General features: G+C 49.4%; 1 protein-coding gene and 1 non-coding gene across 13 annotated transcripts; both read left to right on the top strand.

Moving 5' to 3' along the window:
* Nucleotides 1-400: 400 nt before the first annotated feature.
* LOC135179855 (isoleucine--tRNA ligase, cytoplasmic-like) lies at nt 401-14,880 on the top strand. Of its 12 annotated transcripts, none has more exons than XR_010304168.1 (9): nt 401-418; nt 960-1,029; nt 3,109-3,351; nt 4,533-4,623; nt 7,077-7,196; nt 7,701-7,857; nt 8,323-8,451; nt 12,167-12,247; nt 14,735-14,853. XR_010304168.1 is itself a non-coding variant. In XM_064151912.1 (6 exons), the coding sequence occupies exons 1-5, from the start codon at nt 3,239-3,241 to the stop codon at nt 8,671-8,673; spliced, it is 618 nt and encodes a 205-aa protein (XP_064007982.1). In that variant the 5' UTR covers nt 3,109-3,238; the 3' UTR covers nt 8,674; nt 12,167-12,230. The 12 variants fall into 12 exon arrangements, 2 of the variants coding, with proteins under 2 accessions (XP_064007982.1, XP_064007975.1); XR_010304164.1 differs by lacking the exon at nt 401-418 and adding an exon at nt 444-458; XR_010304169.1 differs by lacking the exon at nt 401-418 and adding an exon at nt 839-881.
* Nucleotides 5,575-5,709, top strand: LOC135181146 (small nucleolar RNA SNORA84). The gene has a single exon (XR_010304755.1). It is a non-coding gene; the product is annotated as a small nucleolar RNA SNORA84 (small nucleolar RNA).
* Nucleotides 14,881-15,746: the final 866 nt, after the last annotated feature.

The raw sequence follows: 15,746 nt of genomic DNA, 5'->3' as shown, positions 1-15,746 counted from the left end.
CTGTAAATCCCTCCAGAGTAGATGAAGGAAGTGCTGAGTAGCCCCAGCTGGAGTTGAGAGCTGTCCCTATAAAGTGAGTGTGTAGGAGTGGCAGAGCGTGGGCTGTGCCTTGCGTGCGGTGTGCTGTTGGCAAAGGCAATAGGCAGAGCGGCGCTGGGCTGAAGGCGCTGCCCCCGGCCGGGCGCAGAGGCGCTCTCGGTTGTGTGTGCTGCCCTCCGGCGTTTGCTCGTGGGTACTGCAGTTGTGTAGCGGCTGCGGTGTGGCGCCGGTGCTGAGTGCTGCCACCGTGTGTTTGCTGGTCCACACTGCATTTCCTCAGCCGCGGCGGTCGCCCGTTTTCCTGCCTCGTCTCTAAAGGCCGTGCACGATTGAAGTGGCTGAAAGCTGAGGGGAGGGGAGGAGAGGAGAGGAGGGGAAGGTGAGAGGTGGGAGGGAGAGCTGAGAACTGGTTTGGATTTGTAAGTATTGGAGTGAGGAGTTAAAAGCGGCAGGCAGGGGGGGCGGGCCGGCGCTCGGGGGGCGGGCCGGCGCTCGGGGGGCGGGCCGGCGCTCGGGGGGCGGGCCGGCGCTCGGGGGGCGGGCCGGCGCTCGGGGGGCGGGCCGGCGCTCGGGGGGCGGGCCGGCGCTCGGGGGGCGGGCCGGCGCTCGGGGGGCGGGCCGGCGCTCGGGGGGCGGGCCGGCGCTCGGGGGGCGGGCCGGCGCTCGGGGGGCGGGCCGGCGCTCGGGGGGCGGGCCGGCGCTCGGGGGGCGGGCCGGCGCTCGGGGGGCGGGCCGGCGCTCGGGGGGCGGGCCGGCGCTCGGGGGGCGGGCCGGCGCTCGGGGGGCGGGCCGGCGCTGAGCAGGCTGCAGCGGAATGGCGGCGAGCACAGAGCGGCAGGCAGGCAGGCGGGCAGGGCGTTTCGGGCCAGAGGGAAGCCTCCCGCGTTCCCCGGCAGAGCTGCGTTCTTTGACTCTCGCAGCAGAGGAGTTTGGGCAGGTGAGTTGCTCGGCAGCGGCGCCGCATCTGAGACGCGTTTTAGCGCAGCTGCCGTAAGTAGCCTTTGCGGCGCTGTCTGCACGTGTGCGGGGGTCTGGAGGCATCTGTAGGTACCCTTAGGGGCCTGGAGGGCTCTCTGGAAGTCTGTGGAGCTCTCTGGGTGTCTGTGGAGGTGGTTAGGGGTCGGTAGAGGTGTGTGTGGTGCTGTAGGTGTCTCAAAAGGCTGTGAAGGTTTTGAGGTGCCTTGCAAAGGTCTCGAGGTGTCTGTAGGGGTCTGCAGGGTTCTCTGGCAGTCTGTAGAGGCCTGTGGGGGTCTCTAGGGGCCTCTTAAAGACATGCAGGGGTCTGCAGGGCTCTATGGAAAGGTCGGGAGGGGTCCCTAGAGGTCTCTAGGAGGCTGGAGGGGTGTGCGAGTGTCTGTAGCATTCAGCAGGTGTGTGGAGGTTTCTGTTCTGGGCCCGCAGGTGTCTGCAGGCATCTTGTAAAGGTCTGCAGGGGTCTGTGGAGCTCTGTCAGGCATCTGTTAAGTGTCTGCAGGAATCCATTGAAGGTGTGGAGGGGGCTGCAGGGCTCTGCAGAGGAGGCTGTGGCTGTGTGTAGAGGTCTTAGGGGTGTGAAGAGTTTGCAGGGGTCTGTAAGGGTCTGCAGAGCCCGTGGAAAGGTCTGAAATTGTCTGCAGGAGTCTGGAGATGTCTCTAGGGCACTGCAGGGCTCTGCAGGGGTCTGCTGCTGCGGGAGGAGTGGGCTGGCGGAGCTGGGTCAGCAGCTGATTGGTGGATCCTGTGGGGGCTGTGGGTATGGTCACCCCTGTGCCCCGCCCCCTCATTTGCATAAATGAAGGCAGGGTCCACCTGGCGGAGTTTGGTGCTTTATTAGGGGGGGGGGAACTGGTTAGGACGGGGAGGGTCAGCAGCTGATTGGTGCATCCTCTGTCGTGGGCGGGGCCTGCCCCTGCCCCGCTCCTCCAAAGCGCTCGATGGTCTCCAGCACAGCCCCAGCAGCTCCAGGAAGGAGGAGACCTCCCCCCGCAGGCCTCCAGCCCCCCGGGAGACCCAGAGCCTGTGGGGGGAGGGCTCAGGGACCCCCAGACCCTCTCCGGGACCACCCAGGGACCCCCAGACCCTCTCCGGGACCACCCAGGGACCCCCAGACCCGCCCACTGGCCCCCCAGAGACCCCCACTCACCTCCTTGTGCGCCCCCCAGTGCCCACTCAGGCCCTCAGCTTGTCCCCGCAGCACTGCAGCCTGGCCTGGGGGCGCTGCTGAGGCCTCCCCCCGGGCCGGGCTGGGGGCTGCAGGCCTGGGCCCAGCGCCCTCAGTGCCACCTGTGCCAGGCCAGCAGGCAGCGGCAGCAGCACCTCCCTGGCAGGGCAGGTCAAGGAGCCTCGGGGGAGGGACCCCAGCACCCCCCAGCGTCCCCCCAGTCCCCTCCCACTGCTCCCAATCCCCCCCAGGCACCCCTGGGACTCTCTACGGCACCCACAGACCCTTCCCCTACCCCCCCAGCCACCTCTGACCCCCGTCAAAACCTCACCCGGGGACCCCCATGACACCCCCAGACCCTCCCTCTGCTCCACTGCCCCCTCCCCCCAGCCACCTCGGACCCCTCCCAAGGCGCCCCCAAGGCGCCCCCAAACCCCCCCAACCCCGGGGCCGCCTACAACACCCCCAGACCCTCCCCATACCCCCTTCAGCCACTTCGGCCCCCCCCCCAAATCCCCCTGCGACCCCCCCAAGCGCCCCTGGCAACCACTGACTCATCCCCAGACCCTCCCCCCACTGCTCGCCCCCCCCAGCCACCTCATCCCCCCCCCCTGGGACTCCTCAAACCCCCCTGAGGCCCCCCCGAAGCCCCTCTGGGACTCTCCAAAACCCCCCCCCCCCTTCCCCCGCCCCCCCCCGAGCCCTCTCGGACCCCTCCCGGGACCCCCCAACTCCGCCTAAGACCCCCCCGGGGCTGGGTACAGCCGCAGCAGCTCGCTCCGCGCCGCCATCTTGCCTCCGTGCCGTCACTTCCGGCTGGCAGGCGACGCTCTGGGCTCTCCTCTCGCTGGTCAAAGCCGCTCTAGGCCTCCGAGGTCCTCCAGGCGCCACTGCGAGCGGCTCCGGGCCAAAGCAATGACTGTGCTCAGCTGCAGGGATGGATTTGCCTGCACTCAAGCTGCTGCTGCCAGAGCCCCTCCGTGTCAATCTGTGCTGCCGTTGGGTTCTGCAGCTCTCTCCAGCAAGCATGGCATGAGCTGAAGGAGCAGCAGGAGCAGCATGGCCGTTCCCCAGGCAGCAGGAGGGTTCAGCCCAGCACCAGCTCATGCGGGAGGAGCAGATGCTGAGGAACATCCCCCACGAGACGCAGGTGGCCAAAGAGGCTGGGTCAGGTAAGGCTTTGTGTGGAGTTTGTGCTCCTTCTGGCAGTCAGGTGCACCGGTTCTGAGGAGTAGAAGCATGGAGTGGTTGCTGTTGGAGAAGAGCTTCCAAATCATCCAGGGCAGCCCTTAAGGCAGCACTGCCAGGTCACCCCTAAAGCATGTCCCTGAGCAGCACAGCTGTAGGACTTTGCCTCCCTCCAGGTAGCTGCAGCCAGCAGTGAGGTCACTGATCAGACTCTCAGCTCCTCAGGACTGAGGTTGGGAGGGATTTGCTGTCGCTTCAGTAAACATTGGCTTCCCACCCCCAGGGAGCCTTCTGGAAAGTGAGTGAACCATATTTTTGTCATTTTGGTGTCATATTTGGGCAGTGACTGTCAGGTAATAATAGGATTTAGTTGGCACAGAACTTCAGTGTTTCCTGGCTTATCTGGCAGTCATTTCTGATTTCTTACAATACATTATTTAAAACTATTTCCAGATCCCCTAGATTTGTCTCTTGTTCAAGGACAATTTTTGCTTTTAAGGAAGGTAGTATGGCAAGAAGAGGAAAAAAATGCTGAAGACCTTGTAAGGTACAGATTCAAACTGATTCCTCGCATGAGATGATCTATTTGTGTCTAAACATGGCATTAATTTCCCCATTTGCTGCTTTAGCAAGCTTTCAATGGGAAAAAGAAAGTCCTTCCCGAGGGCAGGGTCATCTGTAGTCCATCTTGAGTGCTCTGTTGAGATGAGTTAATCTCAGTACTGTTTCCTCAAGTGTCAGGTTCAGCTGGAGCAAAGTTCATTGAACCTTTAGAAATTAGAAACCCTCACTTTGGAGTTTTCCAGTTGATTTTCTGGAGCTGCTCTCTCTGAGGTGTGTTTGTCAGTAAGGAAATACTGTGACTGCTCAGCTTTCGTTTCACATCCAACACAACAGTGGCATAATCAGACCATTGTCAATCTCCTGTGAAGAAGGTGTAAATGGCAATTTTCTGTGTTACCAGCAAACCCCAAACACTTGCACAAAACCATGGCTTTAGTTACACTTAGGAGTTTCATTCTTAGGCCATGCCATGAAGGTGGTAGCTTTTCTGGAGCAGAAAACTGATGGCTCAGTTTATTACAGAAACACAAAGTAACTAACACTGAGAACTCCACAGTCTGACCTGCTTTCATGCTTTTAATAATTTGTTTTTAAATTCTAGGTAAGAAGCCCAGGATAAGTTTGAGACTGCTGTAGTATAAGCCACAAAGTTTGACACCCTTCCCATTGGGTGTTACTATCTTCTTACAAAGGTGAGTGTGCTTAACATCAGCTGTGGTGTGCTGCCTGACTCTGTTGCTTTGTCAGGAGAATATGAGTAGAGAAACAAGAAAAGAGGACTCCATTGTGCTTCCTGAGCTGTCTGTAAATGTGGAGTGTTGTCCAGATGTGTAGTTTTGATACTAATATAATAATCTGTGTAACACAGGATAATGGAATGGTGTGGATTGAGAGAGCTTTAGAGATCCTCTAGCTCCAACCCCCTTGCTATGGACAAAGGCACCTTACACTAGAGCAGGTTGCTCAAGACCCCATCCAACCTGTCCTTGGACACCTTGGAGAGAGCATCCATGACTGTCCTGGGCAACCTGTTCTAGTGTTTCACCACTCTTACTGTCAAGAATGTCTTCCTAATCTCCTGTCTAAGTCTCCCCTCTCTCAGCTTCAATCCGTTCCCTCTCATACTGTCACTACAAGCCCTTGTAAGAAGTCCCTCCTGAGCTTTCTTGTAGGCCCTCTTTAGGTACTGGAAGGCTGCTCTAAGGTCTTCCCAGAGCCTTCTCCATCCAGGTGTGTTTACCAAATCATTGTCTGTTATCACATAACCCTCTTAACTCGTAAGAGTTTAATCACCATTTGCAGTGTTTTAATTCTGTCTTCCAAGTTGTGTTAGCAATTTTTTTCTGACTTCAAATATGTAGATTGTTTGTAGTAATGCACTTCTGTTGCTGTAGCTGTATGGAATTGTCAGTGTCTCTGCCTATAAATGGTTTATGCTTCTCCTGAATATGGAGGTCTCTGCTTTGTCTCTCAGCTGATGTTGAGCCACGAAGGTTCCAAATGCGATTTGTCTTTTAAGGCTGTTTAAAATTCTGCTTTGTAACTTGAAAAGCCTGAGCTGTAATTCTAATCAGTTCTTTTATCCCTGATGTAGACATAATAAGCTCCTCCTGTAATGTTGCTAAGAGTGTGTATGGATTTGTGCCCTGTGGTAGCTGGACACTGGTTTGTACATACAGTGCTTCAGCTGGTGGCAATGGGCCAACAGTGACACTGTGATTCATGCATGGAGTTTGTGATGTGTCAGCAGCTTCCATAGCCCCATCACAGGTACAGAGCAAACCTTCAGCCTGTACTGAACTGGTTAGATTAGAGGGACTTGATAGCTGGGCCAGCTGCTGAAACCTGTGCTGTTAGCACTGAATGGTGAGGGCTGAGCTTGATCCAAATGAAATGAGCAGATCCTTAGTCCTCAATGGCTTGTAAGAAATGTTGAGGCTGACCTATCTCTGTTGTCTCTGTGATCAAATGACTGAGAAATGGCATGGCCCAATTAGTGCTTTGTTTAGTGCTTTGAGATGTGATGATAGATCTGGTACAAGCCATGTGTGATGTACAGAGCTGAGACTGGTCATTACCCTTCTAAGGCTACCTGCAGGCCATGTCCGTGTGTTTATTGCCAGCTCGTGGTTTCCTCTCTTAAATCTCCTTATTCCATGAAGCTTTTGCTTGCTGCTTACTGTGGGATTTGCTTGGAATGTGAATGTTGTAGCAGGTCTGGAAACCCATGCATCTCTTTTGTGCATTTCTTAGGTTGAGAACTCTTTCCTGAGTCACTGATGCATTATTTTGCTTGTGGTGATTTTTTTTGTCACTGACTTACCCAGAATTGAGCAATGGCTTTGTACACTGGTGGCCAAAAGCCACCCCATAAAACAGAGAGCTTCAAGAAATGGCGAGCAAGAAGCAGCCCCTTGTAGCTTAGTTCTAAGGTACCTGTAACATTGAATGACAAATGGGGACTAGGAAAAGACTGGTAGTTTTGCCAATGCACTGCAAGTCAGAGCTTTTCAAGACTCACAGCTGGGGTCACTGAGCTTTTTCCTTGTCTGTTTGTTCAGATTCTTCCCACATCTTCCTCTTCAATTGCAGTGTTTCAGCTGTGGTGTCTGGAGCCTCACTGTGTTTAGGAGCATTCAGACAAGTGGCCTAACTGGATGGAAAAAATGCTGTTTTTCATCTTTAAATGGTAGGAATACATGTACAGGGGAAGGCTGCCTTTTCACAAGTTTTAGTTCCTGCACTTGAAGTGCTTCAGGAGTTCACAAAGTGGTGGTGAAAGACAAGTTTGAACTTGGAAACTTTTCCTAAATGGAAAAAAAATCCAAACCTCTAACCAAAGTATTTTCCCATTGACTTTTTTAATAGGCAACAACAGAACCAAAGCAATAAAAACCTTAGAGCTGTAGTTGAATCCTTTTCCTGTAATAAAGTTTTGCTGTTAGTCTGTCAAAACCATTAGGTGTTTGCTGTAGAACATCGTGCTTGCTTCTGTGTCTACACTGTATCAAGCTGTGTGAAAAGCTGAGCTGTGTTCTGGTGATAGGGATTGGTCAGACAATAAATTCTGTTTGTGAAGTCAGTTTTTTCCTAACTTCTGTTCAGTGTGTGCTCTCTTTTCTCTCCTTGGTGATTGCTGGGAAAGAATGGTTCAACAAGTTCCAGAAAACATAAGTTTTCCCCATGAAGAAGAGAAGATATTGGAGCTCTGGAAAAATCTGAATTGTTTCCAGGAGTGGCTAAAACAATCAAAGAATAGACCTAGGTAAGGTTCTGCTGAAAGCTGTAGGAGATGTGTGACAATGCAAGGCTTAGCTGTAGCTGTTTCTGTTATTCTACCTGGGTTCTGTTAACTCTAACTGCTCTTTTTGCAGAGAGCAGTTCTGGCTGCTGTGGTCATGTCAGCTACTGTTTGTATTTCACTTTGTGAAGTATCAGTGATGTTCAAACAGTGGTAGTAAGCTTGTTATTGCCTGGCTGGTGGCTTTATGAAAGAGACTTGCAGGGAAGCAAGGACGACTTTGCCCTATGTCTGCCAGCTGTGAAGCAGCACACTGCCATTTGCAGTAGTGTTGCTGGTGGAACTGGCAGTGGGTAGGAACTGAATGAGTCTTTACTCCCACTGCCAACATTGTACTGGTGCTGGGAGAGGGAGAAATTAGTTGTCCTAGTAAGACTTAAGAAACATAAGCATCCAGATGTATTTACCCTCTTGGAAAATGTGATGCTTACCTTTTGCTTTAATGAAGAATGTTGTCTTGTGTTGTAGGTTTAACTCCTATGATGGCCCTCCCTTTGCTGCTGGCCTTCCACACTATGGCCATGTTCTTGCAGGAGCCATTACAGACATAGTAACTCGATTTGGTCATCAGAGTGGTTTTCATGTTGACAGAAGATTTGGCTGGGCTTGTCATGGCTTCCCTGTGGTATGTGTCACAAATCTGTCTGTAGATATTTCTGTTTGCTTTTTCCATGTTGTAACCTGTTTCTCAGTCCTATTCCCATTGCTGTTATGCTTGGCTTTCTGGCTGAGAGAGAAATGCAAGTTTTGTCCAGTGTGTTGCTCTGGCTTTTCTGCATGTGATGATTGCAGGTGCTTGCTACTCATCACTTGCCTTTCTCCAGGCATTACTGTGAAGGGATATTTATTTAGTATCTATTGCAGAAACTTTTTCTTCCTTTTCCTCCTGAAGATAGTAAAGCAACAATCCCCTCAGGTGAGGCTGTCCTTTGGAATGTCTGTTGAGTTCAGGTGCAGTGCCGATGCAATCTCAAAAGGACAAAGGAAGCCTTTTGGACTCATTAGGATGCACAGAATAGAAAGAAATGTCTTGGGTGAAATCCTGACAGCTTTTCATGGCAGTGTGGGGTTTTTGTCTGGTTGTTTTCAGTGCTCCCAGGAATATGAGATTGACAAGACCTTGGGCATTAAAGGGCCGGAGGACGTGGCAAAGCTGGGGAGTAAAGAACACAACAACCAGTGCAGAGGAATTGTAATGAGATACTCAAAGGAATGGGAGGTGAGTAAAGACTCCGTGCACATTCTGCTGTGTTTTTTACTGTATGTGTGAAGAAGTTTTTCATCTGAGGTGAACTTGGTTGTTCTGTCAACTTGATTACTTGCTTACATCTCGTGTCTACAGCTACCTTGCTTCTCAGTGGTGATCCTGAACGGGGAACAAAAAGAACAGCTTTGTGGCTCAGAACAGGGAGACTGCTCTGATGTCGAGAGGTTCCTTTAAGGTAGCCTGAAGCTCAGAGTGTCTAACTAGATACATGGAACATCTGGCTGATAGGTGGAACGAGTTCTCTCTTTCCTCATGTCTTCCTTTGCGTAGAAAATGGAAAGTAAGATCTGACTTTGGTTTTCAAATGGAGCAGATAAAGGAAATGCACATTAGCCTTCCTGCTTTTATGTTCCCCACTTTTTAGTCTGTTGATTGCCATAGTGCATTGTATACAAATATTTCCAGTGCCTGTGTTTCTGGAACAGCAGAAGCTCTAGCACCTAATTCTGTATCAGAATAGATGTGGATAAACCCTCAGCCTTCCAAGAGTATTCATTTAAACCTTGCATCCCATGAGTGTAGTGAGAGAGAGAACACTGGCCTGTGCAGACCCTTGCGGTTGGGAAGCTGTTCCAAGCAGATGGGTGTATAGGGTTAACACTCCAGGGGGAGTAACCCTGAACCTGACCCTAGGGGTCTTGGCCCCTCCCCAGGGGTGGGCCACCCTCCAGGGGATGGTTAGCCCACTCCCCCCGCTTCCTGTGCTATAAAAGAGAGGGGCTTCCTGCTTCTCTCTCTCTCTTGGCTCCCTCTGGACACAGGCACTCTGCATACCAGCACACCCCGTGGCAGCCACGAGGCAGAGACACCATCACATCACTGGGGTTGTATTTATCCCTTTTTGTATTCTGCTGTTTTCCCTTCCCTATCCTTTGTAAACTTCCCTACCTCCAATACCTTTCTAAGTTATTGTTAAACTTTCCCTTTTAACTTCCAAATCCAGGGAGATTGATTTATTTGGGTGTGCTTATCTCTCTCTCTCCCTGTATCTAATCCCTATCTGTGGGAAAGGAGGGGGAAGAGGGGAGGGCACTCTATAAATTGTTATTGAGTCTATCAAATTTATTAGAGTCTGTGGGAACTTGCATTAGAACCCAAGACAATGGGTTAGGTATTTTCTTGAGACACACAGGGGTTTTTCTTTTTCCTCCCCTAACTCTGAGTCATATTAATCATGCATAGAACTGTGATGCTCCATATTTTTCTCTGTAGCAGTGGGGACAGAATAAAGACCTCCAGGGATAAACTAATCCAAGCCCCTTGCCAGAGAAGGTTCACTTAGAGCAAGTTGCATAGACCAGTGTACAGGCTGGTTTTGAATAACTAGAGATAAAGTCTCCACCACTTACCCTGTTTCAGTGCTCTGTTGCCCTCCAAGTAAAGCAGTTCCTCCTCATTCTTAGGTGGAACTTGCTGTGCTCATGTCTGTGCCTGTTATCTTTTGTCCTGTTGCTGGGCTCCACTGAAAAAAGACTGGGCTCATCCTTCTGATGCCCAGCCTTTATGTATCTATGAGCATTGACTAAAATCCCTGGTCCTTCTTCTCCTGGCTAAACAGCTCCAAGTCTCTCAGCCTTTCTTTGTGAGACAGACTTGATAGTTCCCTAATGATTTTTGTTCTCCTTTGCTGTACCTTCTCAAGCAGTTGCCTATTCCTGAACTGGACACTGCTCCAGATGTGGCCTTTTACTAGGGCAGAGCAGAGGAGGAGAACTGCCCTTGGCCTGCTTGGAACTGTTCTTGATGCACCCCAGGATGCCATTGGTCTTCTTGGCCACAAGGGCACATGGTCATCCTGTTGTCCACCGGGACTGCCAGATGTTTTTCCACCGAGCTGCCTTCCAGCAGATCAATCCCCATGTGTACTGGCACCTGGTGTTATTCCTGCCCAGGTGCAGTACCCTACCCTTGCCCTTTTGAACTTCATAAGGTTACTCTCTGCCAGACTTTCCAGCCTGCCCGGGTCATGCCAGATGGCAGCACAGCCTGATGGGCTGTAAGCCACCCTTCACAGTGCTCATTCTTCAGGTTTTCATGAGCACGAGCTGGTCTGCCTTATCACAATCCTCTGTATGTTCTCTAGTCCTGCTCTGTTCCTTTGGACTGAAATGATTTCTTCTCTGAGTTATCACTGGCCTCTTGGCCGTGGGAGCATTTTGAAGTTATGGCCAGTGCCCACAGAAACTACAGCTGCCTTTGCTGGGATAGCTGTGGCCTAAGTTTGAGTGAGTGGCTGGATGAAAAGCACAGTTTATTTTTTCAACTATACAATTCCTCTACACTCTGAAATGTTGTGTTTCAAAGATACCATTGATGATTCTTTGTTCTTAGAACTAAATAGAGAAAAGGTTACTCTGCTTCATGTTTGATGTTCCATAGCTGTTCCTTTTTCACTTGCTGTGTCTGTAGCCACTGCTGTTTGTGCAGTGCTGGTGCTTAGGATAGTGACTGGAGTTTGGATTAATGCATAGTAATGTGTGCATGTGCCTGGGTGTGCTTCCACATGCATCTGTTTTAGGTTAGGAATAAAGATTAAATTAGTTTAAGTGACTTGTGTGTGATTTGGCTGATAATAAATTCAAATCTTTTGGGACAGTGTTAAGAGGAATTCACAACATTTCTACTGGAGATAGAGTTTGTTTTCTGTCTGGATTTTCTAGCAAATGAAAACTATGAAAGGTTCCTTCATGGTGTGAGGTCTTCCAGTGCTGAGGGCAGACATAATACTGTGACTTTGTGGGTCCTTGTACTGATCAGTCCTCGTCTTTGGATCTTCATAGTGGAATGTCACAGTGGCTTGAAGATCAGGATCCAAACATCTATTTCAGGACCTCAGGTGTTATGTGGAAATAGAGATGACAGAATGAATTTGCTTTGTTTCCACTTTCCTAACTTGACTTCCAGGATGGTGTGTGTCAGTAAGCATCAGGACAGGTGTCTCTGGGCTTGACTGTTTGGAAAGCTAGTTTGATAGCTGTCAGACTAGCAAGGGAGTACCACCTGGCCAAGCAAATCCCATAGCTGGCTTATTACTCATGAGTGGTTCTATTCAGTGCCAATGGACATGACCATAATCTGTCCTGAGAATAGGGACTAGCACCTGTCCCAGCCTTGTCACAGCTTTGGGAAGGCAAAGAAGGTAGCTGGCCTTGAACTAGTTTTTGTGACTTGTGGCATATCAATTTCTCTCAGCATTTCTTTGTCTTCGAATTCCATCCTGCTTTCATAGGACTGAAAGCTGATAGACTGTGTTCTGGATCTTGGTTCTGCAAGGAGAAGTTCTAAAAATAGAAACAAGAGCACTGCAATCAAAAGCAATGTTCAGACATTTGAACCTTGGCTGAACCCTGAGTGGCCCACCATTTCTATCTGCTGAATGAGCCAGAAGATCCACCACTTCAGTCTAGCAGTGTGGAACACATTTGCATGTTGCATCACCTTAGTTCTAAACAGTGATGCTCGTGGTTTCTTTCTTGGCTTACTTTTGCCTCTTCACATGGGCTGTTTGGAACCATTGTCAGGCTAAAATATTTGATAGTGATTTTGCATTGATCTGGGGCAAACACTGCACTTAAAAATCAAGCTGTTTTGCATAAGAAATATTGGGAGTTGGTCATGCTGTTTAATGTTGAGATACCTTTCAATCTGTGCATTCGTTTCTCAACAGTTCAATGCCACAAGATTGGGACAGTGGATTGATTTTAAAAGTGACTATAAAACTCTCTCCTGAATTCATGGAGTCTGTCTGGTAAGTTGACTTACAAGGATTCATAGATGTTTTTTCTGAATTTGGAATGCTAAGGAGGCTTCAGTGATTGTGATCACGTGCTGGTGCACAGCTCTAGAGAGCTGCTTTGAAACAAGCCAAAATCTGATCCATAGCAGACAAGGTCATGAAGGGGATGTGAAATGTCTTGATGTCAGGTGAGGGAGTTAAACTAGGTCAGTTATCCTTCTTCAGGGTGGTAGAGCTTTTCAAAAGAGAGTATGGCAGTACTGCTTGCAGTGAGCCCTGAAGTCTCACTGCTCCATGTCAGTTTAAAAGCACTTCTGATCTGTTCCTTGCTTGCTTTAGGAAATTCTATTATCTCTGCATTTTTTATGTTCTCCACACCATTAGCTACAAATGTGCAAACTATCCAAACTCACTTTGGTTCCAAATCTCTTCTTCAAACCTGAATTTAGAGGCTGGGAATCTGCTGTGCTGTTTTACTTGGCAACATCGTTTGACAGCTGTCTTGGGCTCCTGCTGCAGAGCTAAGTAAAGATTGAGTGTTGTGGCAATGCATTCAGGATGACTGTTGGCATACCAAAATATTGGACAACCTTATAGCTTAAGGGTAATCACACTGGCCCACAGAGTAAAGAAATAGCTATGTTGAGTCCCTCAGGTGTTAGAATGACAAGGTGAATTTCAGGAAGAGGTGTGGCAGCATACGTGCTGACAAAAAGCCATCACAAAGCAAGTGATGTGCATATAAAATGTTAGTGATGTTCTTTAATATTAGTTTTACTAATAACTTGCATAGTTAGCTACATAGAGTTATGCTGAAGGATTGACATAACATACAGATGTCTTTGGAGCCTTTGTTAGAGGGTTGAAGTGCCAGTGACTTGTCAATGAGCATTGAAAAGTCTGTGGGAAGGGAGCAGATGTTTCACCAACTTAGCTGAAGAAACCCTGCATAATGATAAAGCTCAGAGTGGTGAGACACTTTCCTTTCCTACACTTAGTGGCACCTTAAATCCTCTGTAACTTGCCTCTGCCAAGGACTATGTAAAAAACAAAGGTGACTCGAGCTAGCTGCAGGGTCCCTCTGCAGCCCAGTCGTTTCTTTGCATTTTCTTTCTTCTTCTCCCTTGGCAATTTCTAGTCTTTCACCCAGCTCACAGAGGTCACCTCCTCTAATGATTGCTTTGGATACAAACTCTAACATACAAATTGGTCTGGAATCTTTGCAGTATGAGACTTCAGGAAGTGTGTAAGCTGACAACCTCTTCTGCTTCCTGACACTGTTAGTTTTCTATGGAGTCCTGTGATGAATTTTTTTGTAAGTCTGTTGATAAAAAGAGGGTTTTCTGGAAAGCCTTCCAAGTGTTGGAGGGGCATGTTCCATTGCCATTGCCAGCTTGCTTTCCAGTAGAACAGGAGGTGGAACCACTGGTGTTTGCGTAGTGGATGGAGGAGGGGAATGGCAAAGCCACCTGAGACACTTGTCTCAAGGCTGAGGGAGATATTTCTTAGAGGAATTGCAGATGCATTTGATTGATTTCTGTCTTGACTGTAACCTGGTGACTGTATTGGCAGGTCTGACTCCAGTCCTGTCATATGTTTCTTCTTCTTGTTTTCTTCTGCCTGTGGCAGTAGAATGCTGCTCTTAGGCCCAGGAAAAACACATTGATTGTAGCAATGCCTGTGAGCATGACAGCTGCTAATTTTGCAGTTAAAATAGATGAAGAATTTTGTCTTCAGTCTTAATCAGCTAAAACTACCTGTTCAGCTTAATTATTTGTCTCTCTGAAGCATGCAGCTCTGAAATGATCTCAGGATTTCTAGCTTCTAAACAATCCTTCCTCAGCCTTCTTGGAGGTCCCCTGCAGCTACTGAAATGTAGCTATAGCTTAAGAAATAACTCACTGCAATAGAACTCTGGAGTTGTAATCAGTGTGTGCCCATGCTGCCTGCCTGCTCAGCCTAAGTGCGAGTGTGCACCTCAGGAGCAGTTGTTGTGATGGCTGCAGAAACAGCCTGTGAAGTGCTGAGTCGAGATGCACAGCCCTGTGCTCAGAGCTGGGGCATGTGTCTGAGTCTGCTGGCTGAGGGATTGAATTCCCTCTTTTGCCTAACTTCAGGCTGGGTTAACTTTTTCTCACCATCTGGTGACTCGGTTTAGCAATTGCACTCTGAGTGTGATGGAAAAGCTCAGGTGTGAAAGATCTGAATGGCGTGAAACCACAGGTGGCAGAAACAGGTCTTAGCTGCTTGTGTGCCCTAAGGAGATAGTCGTGGGTTCTGTTGTGACAGCACTGGGGAGTGACTGGGGGAAGAGAAGAAAACGTTCCTGATGATGGTAGAAAAGTGGTACACGACCTGTTTGAGGTCATGGCTGTACACTGCTCTGTTAACTGTGGGAATGCAGCGTGGAGCTCCCTGCAGTAATGGAGCTTTTTGTCCAGTTCTGTCTGCTTCCCACTGTGCCCATCTCGGTTGTTACAGCTTCAGTTTTTCTTTCAGGATTGTCATTAAAAGGTGACCTCTCTTTCCTTCCTTGCTGGGTGTGGCCCCACAGCCCTGCCCTTGGTGTTCTGCAGTAGCATCAGGCTCAGGGTGCCACCAGTCTGAAGCAGCAGCTGCAGGCTGTAGGTACCTCCTGAATCTGTCACGTTTCTTTAGGATGGCCTCACTCTGTGTAGCTTTGTGTGCTTTTGGGCATAATTTTTCTTTACTTTGCATGTTTTTCACATGAGCTGTGTCACTGACGTCAGTGTCCTGCTGCATTGAATTGTCCTTTTGTCTTGCTGGGAACTGCTGCTAGGTCACACAGCAATCAATGTGTTCATTTCTCTGTACTACCTTGAACACGTTGAAATGAAGCACTCCTAGATCCCACTCTTGCAAGGTTTTGCCTGGCTTACTTCATTGCTAGCTGAGTTAACAGCTCTTTAAAAAGGGGAGAAGCAATTTGTGTGAGCTTGAAAATAATTTCCCAGTGTTACTGCTGAGGACTTCAGATATCTGGAGGGGAAAGAGTTTTCACACCCTTTGCAAACCCTTAGATAGTGAGTCATTGCAAACAGAACCACTTGGTCACTTGCCTGCCCCAAAAGGATGGTGTTAAGAACTTGAGAACCTCTAAGATGAAATCCTCCTCGCTGTGAAGTGAATGTCTATGTGTGGAGAGGGTAACTTGCTTTGGCATCCGTTGGAAGATACTGTAGGATATTGGATTTTGTGGGGGCTGCCAAGGGTGTTGTGAGTATTTCACTGAGTGATTCAGTATCTTTTGGCAGCATAAAACTCCATTTGTGGGAGTTTTAGCGTCTCCAGGTGGTGTCTGCATGGTGTGTATGTGACACGAATCAGTGGAGCTTGTAGCAGAGTTAACATTTCCTGGAATTGACCTCTAGGGTGAAAGTAGCTCACAGTCTGGGTAACTGACTGGGCCTGAGCCAGTCGTGTCACCCCCTTGTAACACTTAGAGACAGCAAAGTGCTTTCAGTTTTGTGCCATGCTTTTGGGAGTTAAA

The sequence above is a fragment of the Pogoniulus pusillus genome, chromosome 1, assembly GCF_015220805.1.
Source record: "Pogoniulus pusillus isolate bPogPus1 chromosome 1, bPogPus1.pri, whole genome shotgun sequence".
NCBI lineage: Eukaryota > Metazoa > Chordata > Aves > Piciformes > Lybiidae > Pogoniulus > Pogoniulus pusillus.
The sequence above is the reverse complement of the archived record's forward strand: the minus strand, read 5'-3'. Positions and strand labels throughout refer to the sequence as shown.

Coding starts and splice junctions, on each gene's coding strand:
- LOC135179855 (XM_064151905.1), top strand. CDS start 5,654: ATGCATGGAGTTTGTGATGTGTCAGCAGCTTCCATAGCCCCATCACAG. Junction 7,197..7,700: donor CAATCAAAGAATAGACCTAG/GTAAGGTTCTGC, acceptor CTTGTGTTGTAG/GTTTAACTCCTATGATGGCC. Junction 7,858..8,322: donor CTTGTCATGGCTTCCCTGTG/GTATGTGTCACA, acceptor GGTTGTTTTCAG/TGCTCCCAGGAATATGAGAT.